This window comes from Carassius gibelio, chromosome A22 (assembly GCF_023724105.1).
Source record: "Carassius gibelio isolate Cgi1373 ecotype wild population from Czech Republic chromosome A22, carGib1.2-hapl.c, whole genome shotgun sequence".
Lineage (NCBI taxonomy): Eukaryota > Metazoa > Chordata > Actinopteri > Cypriniformes > Cyprinidae > Carassius > Carassius gibelio.
The window spans coordinates 15,464,304-15,488,331 of record NC_068392.1 but is presented as its reverse complement, the minus strand read 5'-3'; the positions used below and the strand labels follow the sequence as shown (position 1 = coordinate 15,488,331).

Below are 24,028 nucleotides of genomic sequence, written 5' to 3'. Positions count from 1 at the left end.
CCTAGATGGCGCCAAATGGAAAGGGATTCACTTTATTCTTATCAGATCACTTCAAACTGTGTGTGGGGGGAGATAATGATATGTGTGTAAATTAAATTGTGCATAAATTATTAAATATTGGCAACATATTTAACGAAGAGCTATAATATTGCACAGACACTTACTGCTTTGTTTTCCATTCACGCAAAATCGCAAATGATGTACATAAAGAAGAAAATGAAGAAAGAAACATGAGTGATTTCCTGAGCTTTTTTTGACAATCTTGGTGTTTATTGTAAGTATTGCAATTTATCTCACAACTTGAATCAGAGTGCATGTTTACAAAGAATGGCCACGAGTTCATCAGGACCTCGGTTTCTTCCGGGAGGAACCCGTTTCCCCCCCACCCCGAGTCTCTTGATATAACACAGATGCCGTCTCAGGATCAGTTCGGCGTTTCTCTCTTCCTCCGGAGCGACTGAGATCAGAGATGCGGGACCAGCACCACTTCTCCGGGAAGTGTCCTTGAATCCGGGCCTGGATCGTGCCTCAACGGGACACGGTCCATTCTCTTCAAACCAAACAAAAATGCACTGGCATCTCAGAATGGGCCTCGGCTTTAAATAGTGCAGATTCTTAAAACAATAAGATGAAAAGGAGGGACAATAAGAGACAAAAACAAGGTGTGCTCTCTGTGAGGAGACAACAGAGGTTCTCGTCTGTGGTTTGGCCAGGTCTTGATAAAGCACCGCTAACTTCAGTTCAACGCACGACCAAAGGAGTTTGTTCTAAACGCAATGGATTTACACCCACCTACTAAACCTCTCTTTAACACGGGTGAGTACAGCCCCGCACATATGGGACGTTCAGCAGCCAGAAGCATTTGGTTGATGCTGGACCGGGACGTCCAGCAGATGTCTACTGCTCTACTGCTGGCGGAGCGCTTACACAGCAGACCTGGCTTTAAAACACACTACAACACAGCTCTGCGTTTAGGGAGAAAATATCAAAATACAAATCATAAATCACAGACGGAGTGAGTTTGCGGTTTAGAAGAGATTTGGGAATTGCTAAAAGGGAAGGGAATGCCATCAAAGATATGGTGAGCGAAATAAGTTAACCCTTTCCACCGATTTCGGATGAACGGGAGAAAATAAATACGAATTAAGGAAATTTAATGCAGTCTGAATGCTTTGCGTTTTTTTTTTGTTTAGTTTTTTGCCGCGCATGCGCCGCTCACTCCACGTGCACAGCGCACGATGCTAGTAGTGGAATGCCTTTCAGCTTTCAAAGAAATACAATTCTGAACATAAATCGAATAAATAAAGAGCGCAACTCAGAGTTAGCACGCCTGCGGTCGCTCGTTCTCGTGTGTCCGATTTTAAGTACTTCAATGTGTTGGATTTCTTCTGGCCGTTTCGTTTTTTTTTAAAAAGTCGTCGAATTCCTCGGGCAGCCACAGAATTAAAACTACTACGGTTTCATCCAGCATAATGAACAAATAATACTGTCCATGCCGCCGCGAAAGACTCTCAAGAGGAAGATAGTCGATCTTTGCAAAAATAGAATTTCAAATGCACACAAGACATACAGCAACAGAGGCAATTTCTACCCATGGGTAACTAACCTTTTTCTTTTTCAACTTTCATTTATTAAACTATCGTATTTATGTACAAAAATGCGCACGTTGGCGTCGCTCGTTTGGACGGACACAAGCGTTGTGTCTCAGGAGTCGGAGTGCTAATTTGTTGTTCAGAATACATGAGTTTATTGCTTATTTTTGCCAGAAGAGACGTCGAGTTAAACACAGGGGTGGATATTTTTCGGCCAGCTCTATGGAGGGCTCTATGCGGTCGAGTGCAAGATCGCTGGGTTTTAGCTGCTGCGTGGAAAGTAGCTCCACAGTTTAGATGCACCAAAGATTCCCACAGCCATGGGATCATAGTTTTTCTGTTGTCTTTGAAGAACGCAGTAGATACTTCTGCTTTGTTGGTTTTTTCACGTAGCACCAATGACAGTCCTCGTCAGAAACATTAGAGCGGATGGGAAGGAAATCAACGGGTGTGGGGCTCCTGGTGTTTGATATGGAGTCACACATCCAATTTGGGTGGGTTAAAGTCAATGTTTCACTAGTGACCAGTTCACGACCCATTCATGTAGTGAATTAACAATCAGGGGTTTGGATTAAAAATTAAATACATCTATTTTTATACATCTTAGCTTTCCTTTTCGGAAAAAAGGGGTTTTAGATAACGACAATTATCAGAAAAGTCATTTATCGGGGAATAAAACCATCTACTAACCCAATTGAAATCACAATCACAGATTGTTTCCATCTCATTCGTATTCTTTTAGATACATTCACCAACTTTCATTCTATTGGGGGAGGGGCGGTGTTCTGGTCACCTGACTTAAATAGGAGTCTCTGATTGGTCGAGGAGGGAAAGGTGCCTAGGAGGCAGGACTCATTTCGAGGGCTGGGATAGTGTGTGTGTGTGTGTAAAGGGGAGCTGGTTTTATGAGCTGAAGGCCAGTTTGATGCTGCAGGAGGAGTAGCCCTCATCGCTGGCAGTGCTCTGTAGACTGCTGTGGTCGTCCAGATCGCTGGTGCTGGCTGTGCTGATGCTGTCCAGCTCTCCATGAGAGAACTCTGTGCTCTCCACGTCCACCTCCATCTCTTCTGTGTCTAAAGAAAGAGTGAAACAAAGTCAGACAACGCTATCATAGCTTCAGAAGTTTATAACCGATTAGGATGAAGCTCAAACCTTGGTCGGAGTCGGAGCGGTCGGAGCCGAGGGTGGAGCCTACGCTGTCAGTGTGTATCCTCTCGCCCTCCAGCGCGCCCTCCAGCACGCCCCCGCCGTCCCGCAGCAGGTCCAGTCGCCTCTGGAGGTGACGCTTCTCTCGCTCCAAACTCTCCAACTGATACTGAGACTTACGCTCCGCTTCCTCCAGTTTCTGTGGGAAGACAAAGAACGGTGACTCACGGGTAATTACAGAAGATCACCAACAAAAGAATTCACTTGTCTTCACCTATGCATTAGCTGTAATAACCTTTGATCACATGTTCGGCGTTACAAGACCTCTCATTTATCCAGTCCCTTTTTATCACTTCAGGATTGGGAGCAGTTGCGAGCCAGATTCAAACCTGCATTGATTTGCAAAGAACACCGCCCGTGTGTTTTGTCAAGCTTGTGTGACTGATGGATTTGTTTACTACAGCTCTGAAGCCAGTTCGGATCAATAATACACGTGACCTTATAATACATTACGCTGGAACAATGCAGCATGACCCCTAGCTACAACCACACACACACACACACACACACACACACACACACACACACACACACACACACACACACACACACACACACACACACACACACACACACACACACACACACACACATAACTGGTCAGGACAGCTTAACCTGTTATTGGGGGAAAACCAGTAGGACTTAAGAATGAAAGCTAAACTGAAAACACAGGGTTATTATCACATACATATTTTCAACAATAGAAAGTATCTGTCTGTAGTGCTTGACATACGTTTTACAAAAAAAAAGCTCTTAAGGGATAGAAACTGATCGGTCACGTGAAGGGACGTGGCTCTGCTCACAGGAAGCTGTTGTAAGGTGTTGTCTAAATGTGCGGATGTAAAAAATGTGAATAGTCTTTTACATACAATAAATCAAACTGCTTTTATTTGACTACTGATACAGTCATCTTTTTTTTTTTTTATTAAATACTGGTGTTCCTGTAGCTCAGTGGTAGAGCATTGCATTTGCAGCGCAAAAGGTTGTGGGTTCAATTCCCAGGGAACACACACACTGGTAAAAAATGTATAGTTTGAATGCACTGTGAGTTGCTTTGGATAAAAGCGTCTGCTAAATGTAAATATGATTGTATCAGCTGTCCACCAATGTCAAAATGTCAAATTTAACAGGCGTGTGAATTGCAAACATGAGCAAAATGTTAAAAAAAAAACAAAAAAAAAAAACAGATGTAGTGATACCTGAGGTGAGGTTTTTTTATTCTATTGTTTAGAGTGGACAAGTCATCACTACGAGCAGAGACAGGGGTAAGCACCAAGGCTCAATGTGTCTGAGCATGTGTGCAAAGCACTAGGCCACAGCTCTGACATCACTTGCTTGATTCAGGAGCTCCTCTGAGGTGCGTTTACCTTTATGTGTGCTTTGGCCTTGTTGAGCAGCCCCAGAGTGGTGTGACGGCTGGACTCTGCTCCCAGCGGGATGAGAGCCTTCAATCGCTCCAGACACAAGCGAAGATGGGCTCGCCTGAAACATGACAACCAGAAACATCAGCCTCGTCCACATACACTCACATGAAAAAATATATATATATATATATATATATGAAATGAACTCGCTGTTACTGAATCGGTTCCTGAGTGATCTGACCAACAGCACCTCTTTCTCTTGCTAAAACACAAAGCACGCTCACACGGCACGGACTACTTCTACTTCTATTCCAGTTACTCAAACGCCTTGAGGTTGCGATTGTTCACTTTCTGATGCAAGAGTGTGTATATCCTCTGTGTAGATCTCATTCAAAATATTCACAAGAACTATAATAGTGTATCGGTGACACTAAAATAACACTGACATCCAACAGTGTAGGCAAAGAAGACTGCTGCTCTCTTTCTTACACACACACACACACACACACACACAGAGTTTGTCTGGCCTGTGACAATGGTGGTTGATTTATCACAAGTCTTATCGCTCTGTCTGAGCACCACTGAGAGGGCACTGTTATCAGGACACCCATCGCTCTCTCTCTCACACACACACACACACACACACACACGCCTGTCGCAGATGCTCCACTGTCTCGGTGTGTGTGGACATTGATTGATCAGCCTGGTGTGTTAATGACTATACAGGGCAGACTGGTATTTTAGATTTACTTGTAGCTCATACAAATTACTGCACCAAGCCTCTAGTTCGTCTACACCCATTTTGCCAAACAACCCCTTCACAGTGGTGTAACCCAAATATCTTTTAAATATTTCTCAAGCCATGTATCGGCTTCCAGACATGAGCGTCACGTCACACACTCAAGCAGTGCTTGCCGGGAAGGCGGTATGTCTGTGTGTATGTTTGCTTTCGTCTGCGTGTGGCGTGATATATGACTTTCTTTCAGTCGGCAGACAGAGACCGTGCCAAAGAACAATCACTGAGTCTGTCGTCTCGCAGCCCGAGTCAAAAACAACATCTTCAAAAGACCCAATTATGACATCACGCACTAAACAGTTGAAAGAGATCAGTTGCATAACACGTGAAAACAAAACACGCAGAGACAAAAGCTAGACGTGAAAAGGTCTAGGTAAAGTTAGTTGTGTTTCAGTTACTATGAATAACTTGCGGTGTCAACAACAATGCATGCACAGTAAAGTTATGTAACACAGATTAATTTTATCACATTAGCTTTGCTGCAGAATCAAGAATCACTGTTAAAAATAAGGGTTTTTTTATTGGCATCAATGAAGAACCTTTCCATGGCACAATGACGTTTAAAATATTCTTAACACTAAGAGAAAATAAATAAATAAATAAATATATTTATATATATATATATATATATATATATATATATATATATATATATATATATATATATATATATATATATATATATATATATATATATATTTATATATATATATAAACACACACACACATAATTCATTATGTACTGAAATGTTCCTTGGGGAACCCAAAAAGTTTTTTCTATGGCATTTGAAAAATTACTTTCGGAACCTATGTTTTAAGAGTAAACCATCTTTGAAACTCTGATAAGTGGCTGATTTGGAAAAACGTGACATAAACAGACAAAAATATAAACAGCCCTCCGCCAAGGGACTTTGATTCCAATGGAGTGCGATGACATTAGCATGCTGCTAAGCTAAAAACAGAATACTGTGCACAGAAATACTAAAATAGTAAAATGATAATTTTTATTGATACTTTTTTTGTTGCATTGCATTCTGGCATTGTCTTCTCCATAAAGGAGCCTGTGACTAAAACAAGTTAACTATAATGCCTTAAAATGCTGCCTCTGTAGGCAGTTCATTTGGTTTTGGAACCGACTAAATGAATGGCCCTTGATAATTGTGGGAGTGCAGAATCTGTGCTGCAAAGCTGCAAGTGCGAGTCTATTCTTCTGGTGGAGATCTGGCACTGGAAGAAGATGCCACGTTTTATACTTCTCTGCATTAGTCATTAAGAGAACTCTACAACTCGGTTTAATAATAACTCGAATCAAACGTGCATCTTACTTTGGAGCGTGTTCAGACCTGCTCTCTCTTACACCCCGAGCAAGAATTTTATTATGACAAAACATCTTCACAATTCCTCATAAAAATAAACACACACACTCATAGTCAGGGCTGTCATGATCGTGAATTGGTTGGATTACATTTAATTATCAAACAAACAACTGAAATATATAATGTGCATTCATGTTTTATTTTTTTTTTTTTTTTCCAAAGATTCTCTGTAGTATTGTTTTCTCCATTGCCTCACATAACTGCACAGATTACAGAGCGACGAACAGGCTCTGGGTTCTCAAGATCTAGTTCGGGATCTAATCAATACAGCAAGATTTACCCACTTATTTAAGCCTTGTTTTATTCAAACGCTCGGCCACATCATTTCTGATGTCACAATGGGTGAGCACGCAGACGTGTCCCCTTCATATCAATAACAGTCCTGAGTTCTCGAACAGCTCTCAGATTAAACGAGAGCGATATCCTCCCCCACCACGTAAACACACACAGATGGGAGGTCATTATTGGAGCTAGTCCTCTGTTCTAATGTAATCTTGTCAAAAAAACTCGATGAAAAGCAACGCCAGCATGACATTAGAGAGATGTACCAACCTAAAAGCAACATACATTCACAATGGGAACAAAAGCAGCCTTCAAATATGAAGAACAAGGGAGGGAGAAAGAGGGAGAGATGGTTGCAGATGTAAAGTTAAAAGGTGGGGGCAGTCAGGATCGAGGGAATGAAAGGGAGATAAGTAAAGAGGTAGGAGGAAGAGAAAGATACCAGTGGAAAAAGAGTACAGAGAGAAACTATGATTGTACTCTACATAACATGCTTGCAAACAAAGAAGCCTTTGAGCCATGCATGGAAAACCAATGACGGCTTACTGTACAACACACAAAGCGGGGTGGATGTGCAAAAATACATATTTTCAAAATCTACCAGTGCATGGGTTGCCTGCATACAGCTAGTCAACTGACTAGTCTCATTCAAAATCAACAGAGCATAAAGTAATGGAATGGGCTACTTGGACTACTTATAACACGATCCACATCATGACTGCAATTTTCATGGTGGGATGCTCAAAGAAAATAACCTACAGACGAAAAAATGTGGATGTAGTAGTCTCTTATCCAACTGACTAGTCAGTTGTTGTAAACAAAAGTTAAAACCCATCCATTGTAGAGGGATACAGATTGAGACCTATATCGGACCAAGGATATACCCTTGATGTACCCCTGGCTACACACGCACTACTGGCAGAGCAATGGCTACAATCCACAGGAACATAAAGGAGCATATACAAATTTAGACAGTACCAGCTGTGGTGGAGCAAGGCCCACTCTGGCCCATCAGTAACTCATGGATTAGTTCACACATGCTGAGCTGTAATCTGCTCCACACTGCCCAGACTAGCAGACCCCACTCACATGCCCACGGAGCTTATGTGTGTGTGCTCATGTGATTGCTACCCCCATCACAAAAGCTCCTGCAGATGGCTGTGTGCATGGAAAACACAGATTCTCTATTGTATGGCTCTCTTTTACGTGGGTTGCAATTGGCTAGAAGGTTGTGGACACTTTAGATAATCTAATAAACATGAGGCAATCCCAAAAACAAACGGGACTAAATCAGAAAACAGAAACGTCACCAGATGTTTGGATCACACCACTTTCTCTCAGAAAATCCACTCAATCCACTTTACTTTCCTTGCACGGAAGGACACCTGATCCGAACACACAAAAAAATACACACACAGTGGTGGTGGAAGGGCAAACAGCCATAGGATTCTTCTGTGATAAGATCAAAGGCCATGACACACAAAGCAAAGGAACATAGGTGTTGATCAATGTGGCTGGCTATGATTGGATGACCTTCAGGGGCTTTGATTGGATGGCTGGATAGTATACCATTGTCCCGCCTGCCATGATGATTCCCTAGGCCAAGCATACCTCAATTATATGACACTCTGTGATAGGCCTCAGGGCCGTAACCACCACAAACACTGAAGAGTACACGTCACCCCAATATTTCGACCGCAGTGGTTGAAGGATTTTTTTCAATGGCCAATCGTTAAGAAATTAAATTTGGTCCTTGCGCCAATCTTGAATGTTTGGTTGCAATCTTGCCGGAACTGCAAACGGTCATATTCGACACAATGTAGAAACAAAACATGCAAATGTCATTATCAGGTTTTAAGGGTGTTGCTGGTGTCACGTGACAGTATCATCAAGGAATGTTACTTGCTTCCTAGATCTCTGCCTGTATTTCTAGAATTTTGCTGTACTAGTAAGGAGGAGTCTAAAAACATTGGGTGTGGATGTATAGCAAGGTTAATGATGCCATCAAGGACATGGGTCTGTTTGTGTGTTGTTTCTTTAACCTTATACACTAGTAACCATGCGTGTTGCACTTGAAGTGAGATTGGGACTCTCGGTGCAATGAAACGTGGTGTTCTTTTACAGAGTACAGTAAATGTGGGGCAATACAGAGCACTAGTGGCCTCTGAATCTCAAATGTCTTCTGCTATACTCTTCAGACAACCCAAAGACTGCTACAGGGCTGTGTGTCCTTCCTGACTCATCCAAAACACCCAAAGCTTTGTCAACCTTCCATAGCATGAGTGTGCATCTACGTGTGCACTGCGAACATGCCCTAGCACGTGTGCAAGTCTACATTGCTTACTTGACCAAAGATCACGCTTCCTAAGCAGCTTTTGCTGGCCAAGAAAAGCTTAAAAAGGCATCAGGTCAAGGAGAACAGCCAGTTTCCGGAATTCCCAGGGGAAGGGGAATGTTTTGGCTCCAGCTTTCTCTGTAGTGCCGTAGAAAACCAGGAGGACAACATGTAAGGTTATCGGCAGCATGTTCTTGAGGAGCACTCTTCAGCAACAGATGACGTTGAATCTTCTAAACACACTTTATTCCTAATGATCGTGGGTGGAAGTGTGTTGTAGCCTCTACGTTCTAGGGCCTCTGGTCTATTTTCAGTAAGCCAGCTTGGCAGCTTTATTCCTGAGCCTATGCATTCTGACTGTCAAACACACCACGGCCCACACATCTATAACAACATGCTTAACACACAACCAAACACCTTCGCTTTCATTCATACCCAATAATTAACAACCACACGCCCATAATTGGAAATAAAATCAATGATTTCCTTTCAATTCAACATTTTCCATTCTGACATCCGAAATGTGCAACCAAACCCAAGTTTAGGAAGTTGAGGCTTACCACATATGTTCAAAGGCATCATAAGATGAAACGGGGGCATGCTTGCGCGAACACACGTGTGTTATCTGTGTGGTGGTTTGCGAGAAGCCGGAATGTGGTCACAGCTTTCATTTCCTTTCTCACGTCACAGCTTTCTTACATCTTCATCAAACAGAAACCGACACGAAATGGTCACCGCTTACTACCTGGGACTGCAGGAGGGCTTTGGTGAGCAGGAAACTGTCCCCTTGTGCTTCCAGTCGGGCCACTTAAGGCATGATTGGGGGGTTGAAAGGGGTGTATTACAGCTTTGAGCTGAAAGGGGTGTAAGGTGTCCTATCCTCCAGAACTCTAAAATTCATATGGAGTCAGGAGTAATATGGTTTGGTGTTGGGTGTGGCTACTGACTGTACCTTCGTCATATAGTGCTGTATTTGTTTGTGCTGACACTAAAGGCTTTCCGACAAGCCCTGTCCTCTTTATCTATACCAAACCCATACAACCCCACGCCGGCACACTGACAACCCTTCACATGTATAGACATTATCTGAAAAACCCAGCTGGTCTGGGAGGAGATGAGTCTACTTGCATGCGCACACACACACACACACACACACACATATATGGTGCATTTAAAACTACTCAAGTAAAACTGTGTGCTTTGGTCCACCAATGATTCTCCAGCAAAGTTCACACCCATGTCCCATCCAAAATGACTGGCAAGCAAAACAGCATTAATAGGCTGTGCTTAAGAAAAGTTAATAGAGCTCCAGGTCTTCATGTAGAGGGTCACAAAGAAGTTCCTGTTAGTCTAGACAAGAGTTATTTTCAATCTTTAAAGTGGAGCCTCCAGTATTTGCGTGCACCGAGCCTAAACAGCGGGCCCCGCACAGTCGGAGTCTAATCAGATAAGCACTCGTGAGACCAGAACATACAGTCCATCATCCGTAAATACTTGCGCATTATGGTTAGTCCACACATGGGTGGTTATTTCAAAGAGAACACCGCCCATGAGTCTGGGGAAATTCAAAGAAATCACACATGTGTTCTCCTAATAAATGTACACCTACAGTAATTACTGGTTTCATTCTGTGAACTTCCTATTATGCAAATGACATTGTGAAAGAAGGGATATACGAGTGTGTGTTTCTGGTTTCTGTCGTCTCTCTGGACTCCGAGTAGTAATCTGACACTAAGGCTGCAGTAGTTGTGCAGAAACATGGGACGGGTGAGCCTTGAGGAGTGGGAATGCCCTTATATCAGTAGAAATGGGTCACCTCTTACTTTAACTTTTAGTTACTTGTTGCTGCAGGGACCAGCTGAAGACAACTGCAGGACAGTCCTTCTGTGTTTCTAACTTCCTGTTTGCCCCATGTAATGCCATTTTTATTTTTTCATATCTTAGGAATTTTGAAAAGTAGCTTCAATACTTGAGTCGAAGGGGAAAATGATATATTGAAGCACTGCGATATTATTCCTCATGATACTTTTTTTGTGTGTAACTTTTTTTTGTATAACTTATGATCACCATTGCATAACTTTACAGTGTGTAAAGTGTTTACAATGGTGACTGCAAGTCTTTTCCTGCCATGACAAAGGTCAGCTCTTCCCTCACATAGCTTTTACTGACACTTGCATGCCCATGCTTTACAAAAAAAAAAAAAAAAAGCATGCAGGAAAAAAGCAACCAAACTGTAAAGCTCCCAACTTCCAATTTTGACTGGGAGTAAAAGACTGCAAGACATTTGTTTTCAATCACAAATAAACTAACAAAAAACTAAAGCAATGTTCACATATTGGGACTCCTTTCCTATTCTTAATTTTTCATAATCACTGGCAGTCTTCTCAGTATTACACTTGTAATATAGGGTAAAAAAATATTACAAAATCGTACTTACCGATTTTTCTCTAGCTCATTGTGTGTGGACCTATAAAACAAAGCAGAAACAATAAATGAGCAAACATCAACGTGCTTCTGAGTCAATAAAGATACAATTTTTAAGATATTTAAAGTAAAATATCCAAAAACCACTAGGCTCGTGTTATATATTTTGTCCAGCTGATTACTAACAATATCGCTAATGTTTTCAACTACTTGTAAATCATGATAAAAATTCCCATTTTAAACTGTGACACGGGGCAGTGCAGTCGCCTGTCAGTGACGTTACTTACCCTTTGTTACCGCCTTTACTGACATAGAAACCACATGACAACAGTAGCTTCGTGACAAACTTCAACTAGAAAGAGATGCCGATCTCTCTTGTGTTTTACTCGACAGGTGAGTTGTTTTGATTCGTATCTTTACAAAAAACGTATGCTATTGTAACAATCAACAAGATTAGTATTATGGGGCATACACGCCAAACGCAGGGCATCGCGTCTCTAGACCCAAGCGAGGACGCGCGAGATCCATCATCTGATCGCATCTTTGCATTGACTTTGTATGTAATCTACTTGCGCGAAACGTTGAACTCGCGTTAAATCCATGATTTATCTTTCTGTCTGATTGATGGCCGTCAGCGGTTGAGTAGAAGACAACAAATCCCATCATTCCACGCTCCTTTTCTTAGCGTCATCAAACCACGCGATTGTTTTGGGAGTGCGCCCTCTAGTGGCAGGCCCTACAACCTTGTACCTTTAAGTGCAAGGTTTTTATCATAACCCTCATCATAAGAATAAGCTCATTTCTTGAGCACTTATCTCCTTCCTTAAACGTCAGCTCTCATTGTAAGATCAGAGAACAGAGAAAAAAGCCTGGTCGCTCGTAAAGCACAAGGCTATGCATCATTAAGGATTTACTAATTAATCTTTATTGGGGGGTTGAACCAGCCACAACAAAACCAGTGGCTCCAGAGGGAATTATAAAGGCTCCAGTAAATGACCCACATGTCACTGCAACTCTTTGTTTGCAAGGAAAAGACCGAGAAATGAAGTGTGCAGGGCAGAGAAAGCGAGCACAATGACCAGCCTATATGCGAGCACGTGAGAGAGCTCTCCTCCTCGTACAATGAGTGAGTGCCAGTGGACGCACTCTCTTTCTCTCTCTCTCTGAGAGCACGAGTCAGTGTTACGTTGATAATGTAAAGTGAATCAGTCGTCCCCCTAAGAGGCTCTTTGTGTAGCAACATGCTGAAACCTTTTCCAAATCTCTTAATGGCCGGCCAACCCGGTGCATGGCAATGCTGGTTGCAGCGGCAGCAAGACGTGGCTGCAGCGAGGGCCTACTTCTCCGTGGGTCATGTGACCACTTCCCTTACTGGCAACTATTAATACCAAGACCGTGTTTTCAGGTATCCTGTTGGTGACCTTATTGCCACTTCTGCAAGGGAGGATGCTTGCAAGCTCAGGGGGGAGGAGGAATGGAGCAAGGGAGGAAAACACAAGTGAAAAAAACTACAGTACATCTGTGTTTACATAGTTTTGTTTGACAGTATGTGTAGTGTCAAGAGATGTACACTCTAGGAAAAGTCCATTCAAATGGGACCATGAATTGATTTGTTAAGGTTTTTTGTAACTGTAGTTTGAATTAAACATTGCATTGTGTTTTAGGGTTAAAGGAAACATTTTTAAATGTAACTGATAATGTACTGGCAGAAAATTGCTAGTACGTTTTTTCATCACACTGGTGTATTCTGTAGTGTGGTGTATTCACAGCATACGTGTGGAAATCTTGTGTTTTAATGCTCAAAAATGTGGGTTGCCCACATATGTTATTAAACGTATGTGGAAAGGTATTTTTCCCTACAATCTTTCCACCATCTACATTTCAACTGAAGCGGCCTGAATGAACTCACCTCAGGAGACACACACAAGCATGCCAGATGACCAGATAGTGTTTTCTTTACATTCCCCCCATCAGTGCTCGCTTTGTGTACAGTAACACAGACCTGAGATCAGTCATCAAGATGTCTGCTACTTAGAAATGCAATGAAACAAAACAGAGACAACTCACACAACACTAAACAGAGTCACACGCACACTGTCTGAAGAAAAAAAAAAAACTCCTGCGAGCTGTTTTTGGTCAACTCAAAACCGACTGATAGATGCCATTTTCAGTCAACGTAAAACCTGTAGCTAGTTGGCATTTTGGAAAACTCAAATTCTGTAGTTAGATGCCATTTTTGTTAAACGTAAAACCTGTAGCTAGATAGCATTTTGATAAACTCAAATTCTGCAGTTAGATGCCATTTTCGGTCAACGTCAAACCTGTAGCTGTAAGGCATTTATTATAAACGTAAAACCTGTAGCTAGATGGCATTTTGACAAAGTCAAATTCTGTAGTTAGATGCCATTTTTGGTCAATGTAAAACTAGAGAACTACCTACACATACAACATTGTAGACATCTCAGAGAAAAGTCACCTACCTAGATGGCACGTTAAACGTGAATTAACCTACCCTTATGAAAATTAACCAAGGTTGTATTATAGTAAACGCGTAGTGAACAATGGTTTTACTAACTAAGGTTAGTGTAGCAAAACCATGGTTTAACTATAATAACCATGTTTTCTGGTTTCATTTGTAGTAAACCCTTTGTAAATGTTCCCAAGGGTATTACACTTAACCCAGTTGGCAATTCTGGGCTTCACAAAACCTATTGAGCTGCCTACCTGGATTACTTTTTTTGGCCACCTCAAGAGCTAGTAAACGGTCTACCAACATAAAATAGTTTGGAATCACATCATTTTCGTGATTTAACAAAGCACCTGTAAACAGACAGATTAAACGCCTGGTATATTATTTTCGATTAGTTTATTTCATGAAATTGACGTTTAGCGGAAAAAGACATTTTCCAAACCATGTTTTAGAAGGAGAATAACATGGAAAATTAATTTAATAAAGACGCCTCAGGCTGTTCACCTTGGCAGCCTGAAAACAACAGTTGCTGTAAATAAGAGCCGTGTGTTCAAGGGACAGGGGCAAAACTAAAGTACTCCTCTCTCGTGAGAATAAATAGTGCAAACTGGATTTTTTTTTTTCTTGTTTTTTTTTTTTCCACTGACTGTCTAGCAGACATTTACAAAATAAACCGAGAATATAAACACTGCAGGGTTTCACTTCAAACGAAACCCAATGGCGCCCGAAGACGCAAACAGGACGTGAGTTTTCACACGGTCCCTAACCTAACCGCAGCAGCAGTCCAGTTTGACAATCAGCTGATGAGAGCTCCCCTCCCCCGAAACAACGAAAAATAACAATACACCTTTTAAATATTTTAATATATATCTGATAGGCTTTGCTCTATTCATACAAGGCATTTAAAAGTTTATATTGGTTCTTAACATAACAAAAACAAGCCATAGATTAAATAAAGGCGACTAGAAAATTAGCTAAAAACTGATTCAAGTCAGTATTAATGCAAGTGGTACTGCTGACAGATGTCATAGCATTTGTGATCTATGCACACGTCTCTCTCTCTGGCTCTTCTCCAGCTGTTTTTTTTTTTTTTCCAATGTCGTGGAGTCAGATCATGTGCTTACCTGTTGTGATTGTTGCTGCACTTTTTATTTCGTAGTTTCCTTTGTCTCTGGTAGCTGGAGTGCTCAATAGACGGAAAGGTCGAGGCATATCCGTGTTCAGACTCTGAAAAAGACGCCGCAGAAACGTGTCACACGCCAGAAACGAGCCAAGTCCCTTTAAAACCCCTCAAACAGTTCAAAACACAGTCGATCCACACCTTGCTCTGCACGACAGGACAGTTTGCATGTTATAAAAATATCAATACCGTGTACCTCTTTCTCTCCTTTCTATATATTCGGCTGCTTCCAGTAACCTCTGGATATTCAGCACAGCAGTCATCGTCTGAATAAATCTAGATAGATGTGTTTCTATGTCTAATTTGGGATCACGATGACAGCTGTAGCATTGAATATCCTCCGACGATTCACCTGTTTGGTGTTTTTGTTTCTCTTTGCAGAGCCGTCGAGACTCGAGGTACTTCCTGCACTGTCACCAAACTAGCTACAGGAAATTAAACTCAAATAAAACACCCGATGCCTGAATATCAGAGTGTTAAAAGTGCTTTAGGAAAACAGTCGAATAAAAAGTGTATAAAATGAATAGAAACAGGTACAAAAGAGTCACAGAGAGCCCAGCCTGCGAAGTCCCTCCCTGCTGCTTGGGCTCGATTCCCCTCCCCTCAGTTTGTTTACCTAACGTTACTGCTTTTAACAGCTGAGAGGATGGAGAGCTCAGCGCGGGGCATTGTGGGAAATGTAGGCTTTCACTAGACGGGCCCTTTAACTCGGAAAGGACAAGCGGATTTATTATTACGCTATTTTACGTACTAAAAGAATAACATTGATTGAACAGTTAAATCTATCATTCATAGTAGTTTATAAACATATGTTTCATAGTACATTATACGGGTATAAAAAAGTCTACCTTATGGATATCTCGCATATATATATATATATATATATATATATATATATATATATATATATATATATATATATATATATATAGTACATTATACGGGTAAAAAAAAGTCTACCTTATGGATATCTCGCATATATATATATATATATATATATATATATATATATATATATATATATAGTACATTATATGGGTATAAAAAAAGTCTACCTTATGGATATCTCGCATATATATATATATATATATATATATATATATATATATATATATATATATATATATATATAATTTTTTTTTCAATTTACTATTATATTAATTATTTTTGTGAATAACAAATGTTATGAAAAAAAATATTTTCCTATATAGCTGTACAGTCCAAGCTACCTAACTAGTCATGTAACAAGCGAGAATGTGTTTTGTAAAATTTGCGTTACATGTGTATAGTTAACTTAAAAAAAAAAAAAAAAAGTCTGATATAATGTTGTGTTCCTCGTTTTGATATTCCGTACTTCGTCTCCCACAGTCCCTCACTTCCAGCCCGTTTAAGCCAGGCCCAGCAACATATGACATCACAGCACCGCAGCGCCGTGATTGGTCAAATGCCCCAGAAAGCAACGGCCGACGCAACACACCCTGACCAATCAGAGCAGCGCAAAGTGCTCCATGTGGATGTTAAGTAAACACACCCCCTAGAAAACAGGAAGGCAGTTTGGAGAACTCTTTTGAACTAGACTTATGTAGTCTGCATAAAAAAAAAAAATAAAAAAAAAATCTGATTTAAACGGTGTGACTCGGGTTTGCTGTAAATCGCAATAAATAACTAAAAATAAGAGCGATATCGCGAAAACATTATAAAATCTAGTTTTTTAATTGCTTCATATTAACCTCTCTTATATACACAACCACCAGTCTTTTACATTAACATTAATAAATAAAAAAAACATCGTTGCCAAATAGATTTTTCCTACCTTGACAAAGCACAATTTAATGCTCAAACAAAAATAGCTTCATATGTTTAAATGCCTTTATTTGTAAAATAAACGTTTAATCGTCACGCATAACGTTACTCTCTTCTAGCAGGTGCGTAATGGATAGTTTTAGAAGCATATAACGGTGTAGCCCAGTAAGAGGTGACGTCAGCGTGTGTGTCGTGCTAGAATATTAGTGGGTTTATTTATTTATTTAGTTGTTTATGTTCCTCCAGAGAAGGAGATTCAGCCTAGCATGTGTGACAGAGTCTGAACTGCCCCATGTGACAGTGCATCCCGTCTTGGGACAGCAGTCTGCGATTTGGGACATATAGTGCAGTGCAGAGGGAATTTTTCACCTGTTTCTGTGTCTCTGACACTTTAAATGAAACATAAAGACGTGAAATGTGGCGTTTAATGACTTCGTGCCGTTCAAATAGCCATGAAACAATTCAAGTTTCTGCATTATAAAAATGTTAAAATATATATAAAAAAGGTCTCCTTTTACATTTTGGAAACTTGATCCTTTAAAAGCATTGTGGCTGTGCATTGCATATCGGGGCACTGCATCTCGTCTGATTGTTCGTTGAACTGGATCCTTTGTTGTCTGAGTCTATCGACAATGAAACAGTTCGTCTGCATTATAAAAGAGTCGAGGGCACTCAGAAGTGCACTATAATTTGACTTACTTCCATCCTTTCTCTCGGCGCTCTCAATGTAACGCGCAGCCTCCAGTAAAACCTGCACATTTTCCAGGAAAGTGTTTATCACGGAAGAGTCTCTGGAGTTGAAGACGTCATTGAAAGGACAAGTAGACATCTCAAAATCTTGTTGATCTAAAGATGTTTCGGACTCCAGAAACAAGTCCTCGGCCCTCATCTCTCTTCGTTGCCTCTCACTCCTCACCATGTTGTTCTCGTGCGCTGAATATGGTTGGAATGGAAACTGTATGTGACTTATTGTGCTGTACTGTGCTCACTGGCTCCACTGAATAAATGAGGGCGATGTAATGGATGAGGAGATAAAACACCTCGGCATTCCCGGGTCCTAGTGTCCGCCGCGTGCCGTCTGTCACGTCTACGACGTGCACCCCAGATAGTGACGTCATCCACCTGCGCCCGTGCAGTCCTACATTTTATTTCGTGTAACATAAAAAAAAAAAACACTGAGAGAAACATACAAGTTTTCTTGTAAGCAAATAAACCCTGACCCAAAGTTAATCTACTTTCGTAGGTCTAACGTCTTAAAAGTGAGTGGAACGTACATTCAAATAGTACAATACATTGACTTTTGAATAAGTAATTCCTTTGTAACTGTTTAAAAGTTTGTTTTATATAGTATGGATGTAATCCTGATGTACTTCTATAGTCATGTTGTCATTGTCAAGTGATCTTTTCTATTATATAGTAGGGAAATATGCAATTTTGGATTCAGCCATATCAGACATACAAAGCATTGCTAAGCTACAAAAACAGTGCAACGCTATGTGCCGCACAGTGATATGGCTCTTACAAACTGAAATTAGTCCACCATCGTCCCTTACTTAAACAGTTAAAGACTTTTTATGGCTCATTAACTTTATTAAGCATTATAGAGCCCGAACAACATGTCGCGTTTTGGTTTGGTTAGAAGAGAAACTTTTTGTCACGCCCAGTTTAAATGAGCAGCCATTAAGCTTGTTGTTTATTTCCATTCATTTGCATGCAGAAACTGGAGACTGGAAATGCGAGCTCATGCGAAAATAAAGTTTGGCTGCTTCAGTTTTGGTGAAATTTGACTTGTGTATCGTTACATCACGTTGTGACTCCTTAGCATCAGCAACTGACAGGGAACCAACATTCTTCAAAATATCTTCATTTGTGTTGAACATGTAAAAAAAAAAAAAAAAAAATACAGGTTTGTAACAACGTGTAAATCATGACAGGATTTTCATTTTAGGGTGAACTCCAAATCCATGCTAAAATGAAAACTAAAAAAAAAAAAAAACTTTCATTATAAATAAAAAAAAAAAAAAATCATAATTTTTGTATAATTTGTCAATATGAAATAAATGCTTACTGAAATTAAATGGAATATTTAAAACATTTCAAATATTTTATTTAATCAATATTTACTATGGAAACATTTTTAATTTTCATTTAGTTTGAATTACTAAAATAACTAAAATTATGAATAAAAATGAATTTAACAAAAAAAGTAAAAAAAAAAAAGTAAAACAAAAAAAAAGCACAACAAAACTACTTAAATATTAACTAAAACTAAAGTGACAGAAAATTGAAAAAAATAAATCTAATTCAATATATTAACAGAAACTATAATGGCACAATCAATAATAAAAGCACAAGCACTGCCTACGTAGCTGAATACAAATAACACAAGTTTCAAATCCACAGGTTTGTAACATTTCAGGAATGTGTAGATTGTAAATTCTTATATTTATTTTTATACGTTATATGTTGAAATTATTTTGTTGAAATAAGGCGCCGCAGAGCATGATGTTATTCTTCATCCATTGCAGTGTCAGATTAAATTTGCGTCCTCAAAATATAGTGCGACTGCCATTTTTACATTTAATACCCACGTATGAGTGTCCATTCACACTGCCTGGTCTATCATTTAGGTTATGAGTGATTCTAACTAAACAAAACCTGGAAAGGTCCAAATCCTGACACATGCTCACGCCTTCAGTCGTGGCTGACAGCAGCACTAAAACACCATCATCAAGAGAGCAATACGTTTCAAAGACAGCGTTCGCTGCACAGGGAGGGCGGAGAGGCTCGAGTTCACTGTCCGTTCCCTGCGGTCTTTGACTTTTTTACCAGCGCCAGCACAAGGGGATGGCACTTCAAAGCCAGCGCACAGGGCTTCAGCCGTTTGATGTTAAGTTCACAGGAAACTTGAAAGTGGAAAGCACAAGAAAGCCAGCGAGCTGTATGTCTAAAAGGACAGGAATTGGTAACGTGGCCTTCAATGCTTGCTAGTCACACACCTGATGATGATGCAAGGCATTGTGGGAGACAAGCGGAGCTGAAAAGGCTTGTTTTGTTGAACTAGTCCTTGATGTTGTCAGCAGAAGCCCGTGAGTCATGAACTGCACCTTTAGTCTGAGTGTTATTTTAGTTTTTGGTATTTGTATATGCTTATAAAGTCTTTCAACAGACTGCATTTAGTTGGTGATAAATACAATTTAAAAAGTAATTGTGTGAAATATTATTACAATTTAAAATGACTTAAAATAAAATAAGACTCTTTGATGAATACAACTTAGGATGTTGTATTATCAAAAGCAAAACGGATCTGAGATCTCCTTGTTTGAGGGTGTGCCTCAAATTTGGACAAGACCACAAAGGTCGCGACCTTTGCTCAAGTCCCACTCAAACCTCTCACTCCTTTGTTTTAAATGTGCATGATGCTATTAATGGCATTTTACAACCCCCAGCACATCTATAGCTCTCTACAATCAGTCACGTTTAAAAAGCCCTTTGAGACCTTAATTAAAGAGGAGCCAGGAGTGGACCAGCGCTTTAGTTAAAGCCAATGTGATCAACCTTCACTGCAGGCTATCTAGGGGTCAGACTGCCTCGTTAGGGCCATGACAACACAACAGGCACCAGCCAATCCCCCGCGCCCAGCCTCCAGACCACATCCACCTGCTTAAATATTTAACACGCTCATTCACACGACCCGCAGCCCAGGCTCCCACAAACCATTAAAAATGTATCCTCTTGCTGGGCTGGCAGCATTTGAAAACAATTAGCCGTGACTGTAAGTGTAGTTATCCCTGAAGCTCTGGGGCACAACAATAGCATTTAAACATCTCTTACAACATGTTTAAAAAGTCTTCACGGAGGAATCCAGGAGCTCTCGTGCTCAAAGCCATATCAGTTATGTAACTGTGATGATAGACTGCGGATGAAGAAGTAGCTAGTATTGTCAGAATGGAACTGGTAATGGCGGTCTCCTCCCACATGTGTTCATACTGGTGTCTCTCCACCTACACGCTCACTCGGTGACATTCACAATAAATGCCAACAATCTTTGGCACTCTAAGGGAAAGCTTCACTTTAGGGGGTGAGCGTTTGATAATTAGCTTCGAGACCCACCGGTGTGGGACAAAAAGAGTCTCAAAATGCGCTCAATACAACTGTACCTTTCAGTAGTGAAGTTTAGGCAGTTTATTAAAATCCTCTTTCTTTTCATTACAGAAGTATTGAGTATAGTCTGCTAATGCTAAAGAAGTCAACTCTGACCATAAAAATCCTAAACGATCCTGAAATTTCAGCCTTATTCATCTTATTAATAAAAATAAGCTGTATTAGTTATTTCGACAAATTGGTTAAAATAATTTGATCAGAATATCATAGCGATAGTAAGCAACCCACCTTAAACGTCTTAGCAATATATGCTAAAATCCACACTGAACACCTAAGCAATCATTAAAAAAAAAATGTGCATTGTGGCTCCAGGCCTTTGCAAGAACTTCTAAATGTACACACTTCGTTCAAACTTAGTTTTGTAGATACTTTAAAGGGGTCATATGATGCTTTTTTTAAAGATCATTATTTTGTGTATTTGGTGTAACAGAATATGGTGACATGCTTTAATGTTCAAAAAATTTATTATTTTTTTTAAATACTGTACATTATTTTAGGTCCTCTATGCACCGCCTCTCTCAAGCGTGTCATTTTCTACAAAGTCCCTCCTTCTGATAAGTGCAGTCTGCTTTGATTGGCCAGCTGACCCAGTGTATTGTGATTGGCTGAATACCACAAGCACTCGTAGGAAATGTAAAGCCACTTTACATACATGTGAGCTTCATCTTTCAAAATAAATGTAAAGACAGTTAATACTGTCCTTAGTTTTACCATCAGTTGCGCAAAACTCTGCATTTGAACAGTCAATAGTAAATACTTAAACTTATAAGAAAACATACTTACAGTAGCTGATTCAGAAGCGCCAGATTTTCGTAGCACAGTCGGAATGACCTCCTCTCCTAGGTTCACAAAACAGTTGTCCATAAAATGCATTGCTGCGTTACTGAAACCACGGCTTCTTTCTTTGCGTGAACATTTGGGCGGCATTACGCAAATATTTCCACATAGTGATGTAGGGATGTGGGGGCGTGTTTGAATTAGCTGTTTTAGGGGGCGAGGCAGAGTCTTAACTTTTATAAAGAATAAATCTTTGGATTTGTGACTTTAGTCTTTGCAACTTAACAGATCTTCTTTATGCACCAAGAGCTTATAACACTCCAAAGAGAAAGGAAAATTTGAAATCACATCATATGACGCCTTTAAAGGTACAGGTTGTAGGACCTGCCACTAGAGGGCGCACTATCAAAACAATAACAATCGCGTGGTTTGATGACGCTAAGAAGGAGCGTGGGATGATGGGATTTGTTGTCTTCTACCCAACCGCTGATGGCCATCAATCAGACGGAAAGATAAATCATGGATTTAACGCGAGTCCAACGATTTGCGCGAGTAGATTACATACAAAGTCAATGCAAAGACGCGATCAGACGAGTCCTCGTGTCACTGTTCAGAATAGGAATTTTCTCATGATTTATAAGTAGTTGAAAACATTAGAGATATTGTTAGTGGTTTTTGGATATTTTACTGCAAATATCTTACAAATTGTACCTTCAAGTCTGGATGGGCTATATTTGTTAAAGGTAGGATAGGCAGTTTCAGAGAGGTTAGCAATAGCAAGCTAGGTGTGAAAGCATAAGATCCCGCCCCCCCTGCAAATCACTCTCCAAAGCCACGCCTCCTTCCAAAACACATGACCGCGCTCCAGCAGACCAGAGAACATCTGCATTTAAACTGCAACTGGTCTTCCTGTTTACATCTATTTGTGTACTGAACTGCGCGATTGGTCATTTTCTATTCATAGTTAATAATTCTAATGCAAAGTTGTGTTATTCGTCGATTCTTGTACACATACGACAGAATTTCATTTACACTGAACTTAATCACCATTCTGTTGCCTTGCTATTGCCATTTCATTCTTGGAAATCTAGTTTAATCTTGAATTTCTTTATCAAAGAAGCTCGATATTAGATTTACTGTATATCGACACAGTCTTAAGTGATAGCTTGTCAAATGAAACAGGATATGCGGTTGCTTCTGAAACTTGTATACCATACTCAGCACTAAGAGTGACTCAGTCTTCTCACATTTGGTGCTACATTTCAACGCTAAGTGTGAATTAGTGATGATGACCCTCCCTGTGTTTCTCATTCGGGTTTTGAATGCGCATATTAGCATGTGTTTGCACTGTAAAGCTGACCTCTGAGTATAAAAACACCACTACAAATATTCTCTTAGCTTCCCTGTTGTTCTGTAATGATGGTGATTAGTGTAAACTGCAAGTGACTCCCTAGAGGCATTTACTTAGCAGACTAGCACAAGCTAGCGCTGTTTAACTGGCCTTCTTTGTCTAAAGTGTAATCAGCTGTGTGTGGCCTTTTTTCATCGAGTGTTGATGGATTTTTGTCTAATCATGTTCAAAACCTCACCCACCACTGTAAACAGGGAGCGAGAACTATTTACAGAAATTAACTGAATAACACCTTAGCTTATGAGATTATTCATAGGTTATTCGTGTTATGCAGTGACATCTGTAGCTCTTCAATATGTCCTAACCGTTATTTTTTACTTATTTTAATCACAATGTTTGAAAGCATTAGGCCTATATGAATTTATAAACTTTATTGAACTGCATGGGATAATTTAAAGCCAGACGAACCACAAAACATTGGAATTGACAGAAATCCATCGCTAATACTCACTGACGTTTGGTTTGATGTCACTTCCTGGAAGATGAGGTCAGTAAGGAACTGCCATTGTTGGTGAAAAGCGTTACAATAGACACCAAGCCACAGGAACACAGGAAAAGCCTGTACAAATATTGCCAATTAAAACAATATTTCAAAGAAAACTTGTCTTAGTCTTAGTCTTGTTTGAAACGTTTTGATTGACTAACAGGAAAATCTCTGAAATGGTCCCAATTTAATGATGTACGAGCTAATAACATGCTAACTATAAACTTATTTGATGCCAAAATTAGTCTAAAAATACATAGCATATTTGTGCTATTTTAATACTTATTATTAGCTTAGCAACATGCTAACAACAAACTCTTACGCAATACTTGTATTTTTACTCTAGTTTTGCGCTAAAAAAACG

The 24,028-nt window shown here is 40.0% G+C and overlaps 1 protein-coding gene across 2 annotated transcripts; it reads right to left on the bottom strand.

Moving 5' to 3' along the window:
* Positions 1-248: 248 nt before the first annotated feature.
* Positions 249-17,842, bottom strand: LOC127942990 (max-interacting protein 1-like). Of its 2 annotated transcripts, none has more exons than XM_052539057.1 (6): positions 17,528-17,842; positions 14,970-15,072; positions 11,389-11,418; positions 4,166-4,280; positions 2,745-2,937; positions 249-2,665 (listed from the first exon to the last, which is right to left on the bottom strand). In XM_052539057.1, the coding sequence occupies exons 1-6, from the start codon at positions 17,745-17,747 to the stop codon at positions 2,496-2,498; spliced, it is 831 nt and encodes a 276-aa protein (XP_052395017.1). In that variant the 5' UTR covers positions 17,748-17,842; the 3' UTR covers positions 249-2,495. The 2 variants fall into 2 exon arrangements, with proteins under 2 accessions (XP_052395017.1, XP_052395018.1); XM_052539058.1 differs by lacking the exon at positions 17,528-17,842 and adding an exon at positions 15,222-15,634.
* Positions 17,843-24,028: the final 6,186 nt, after the last annotated feature.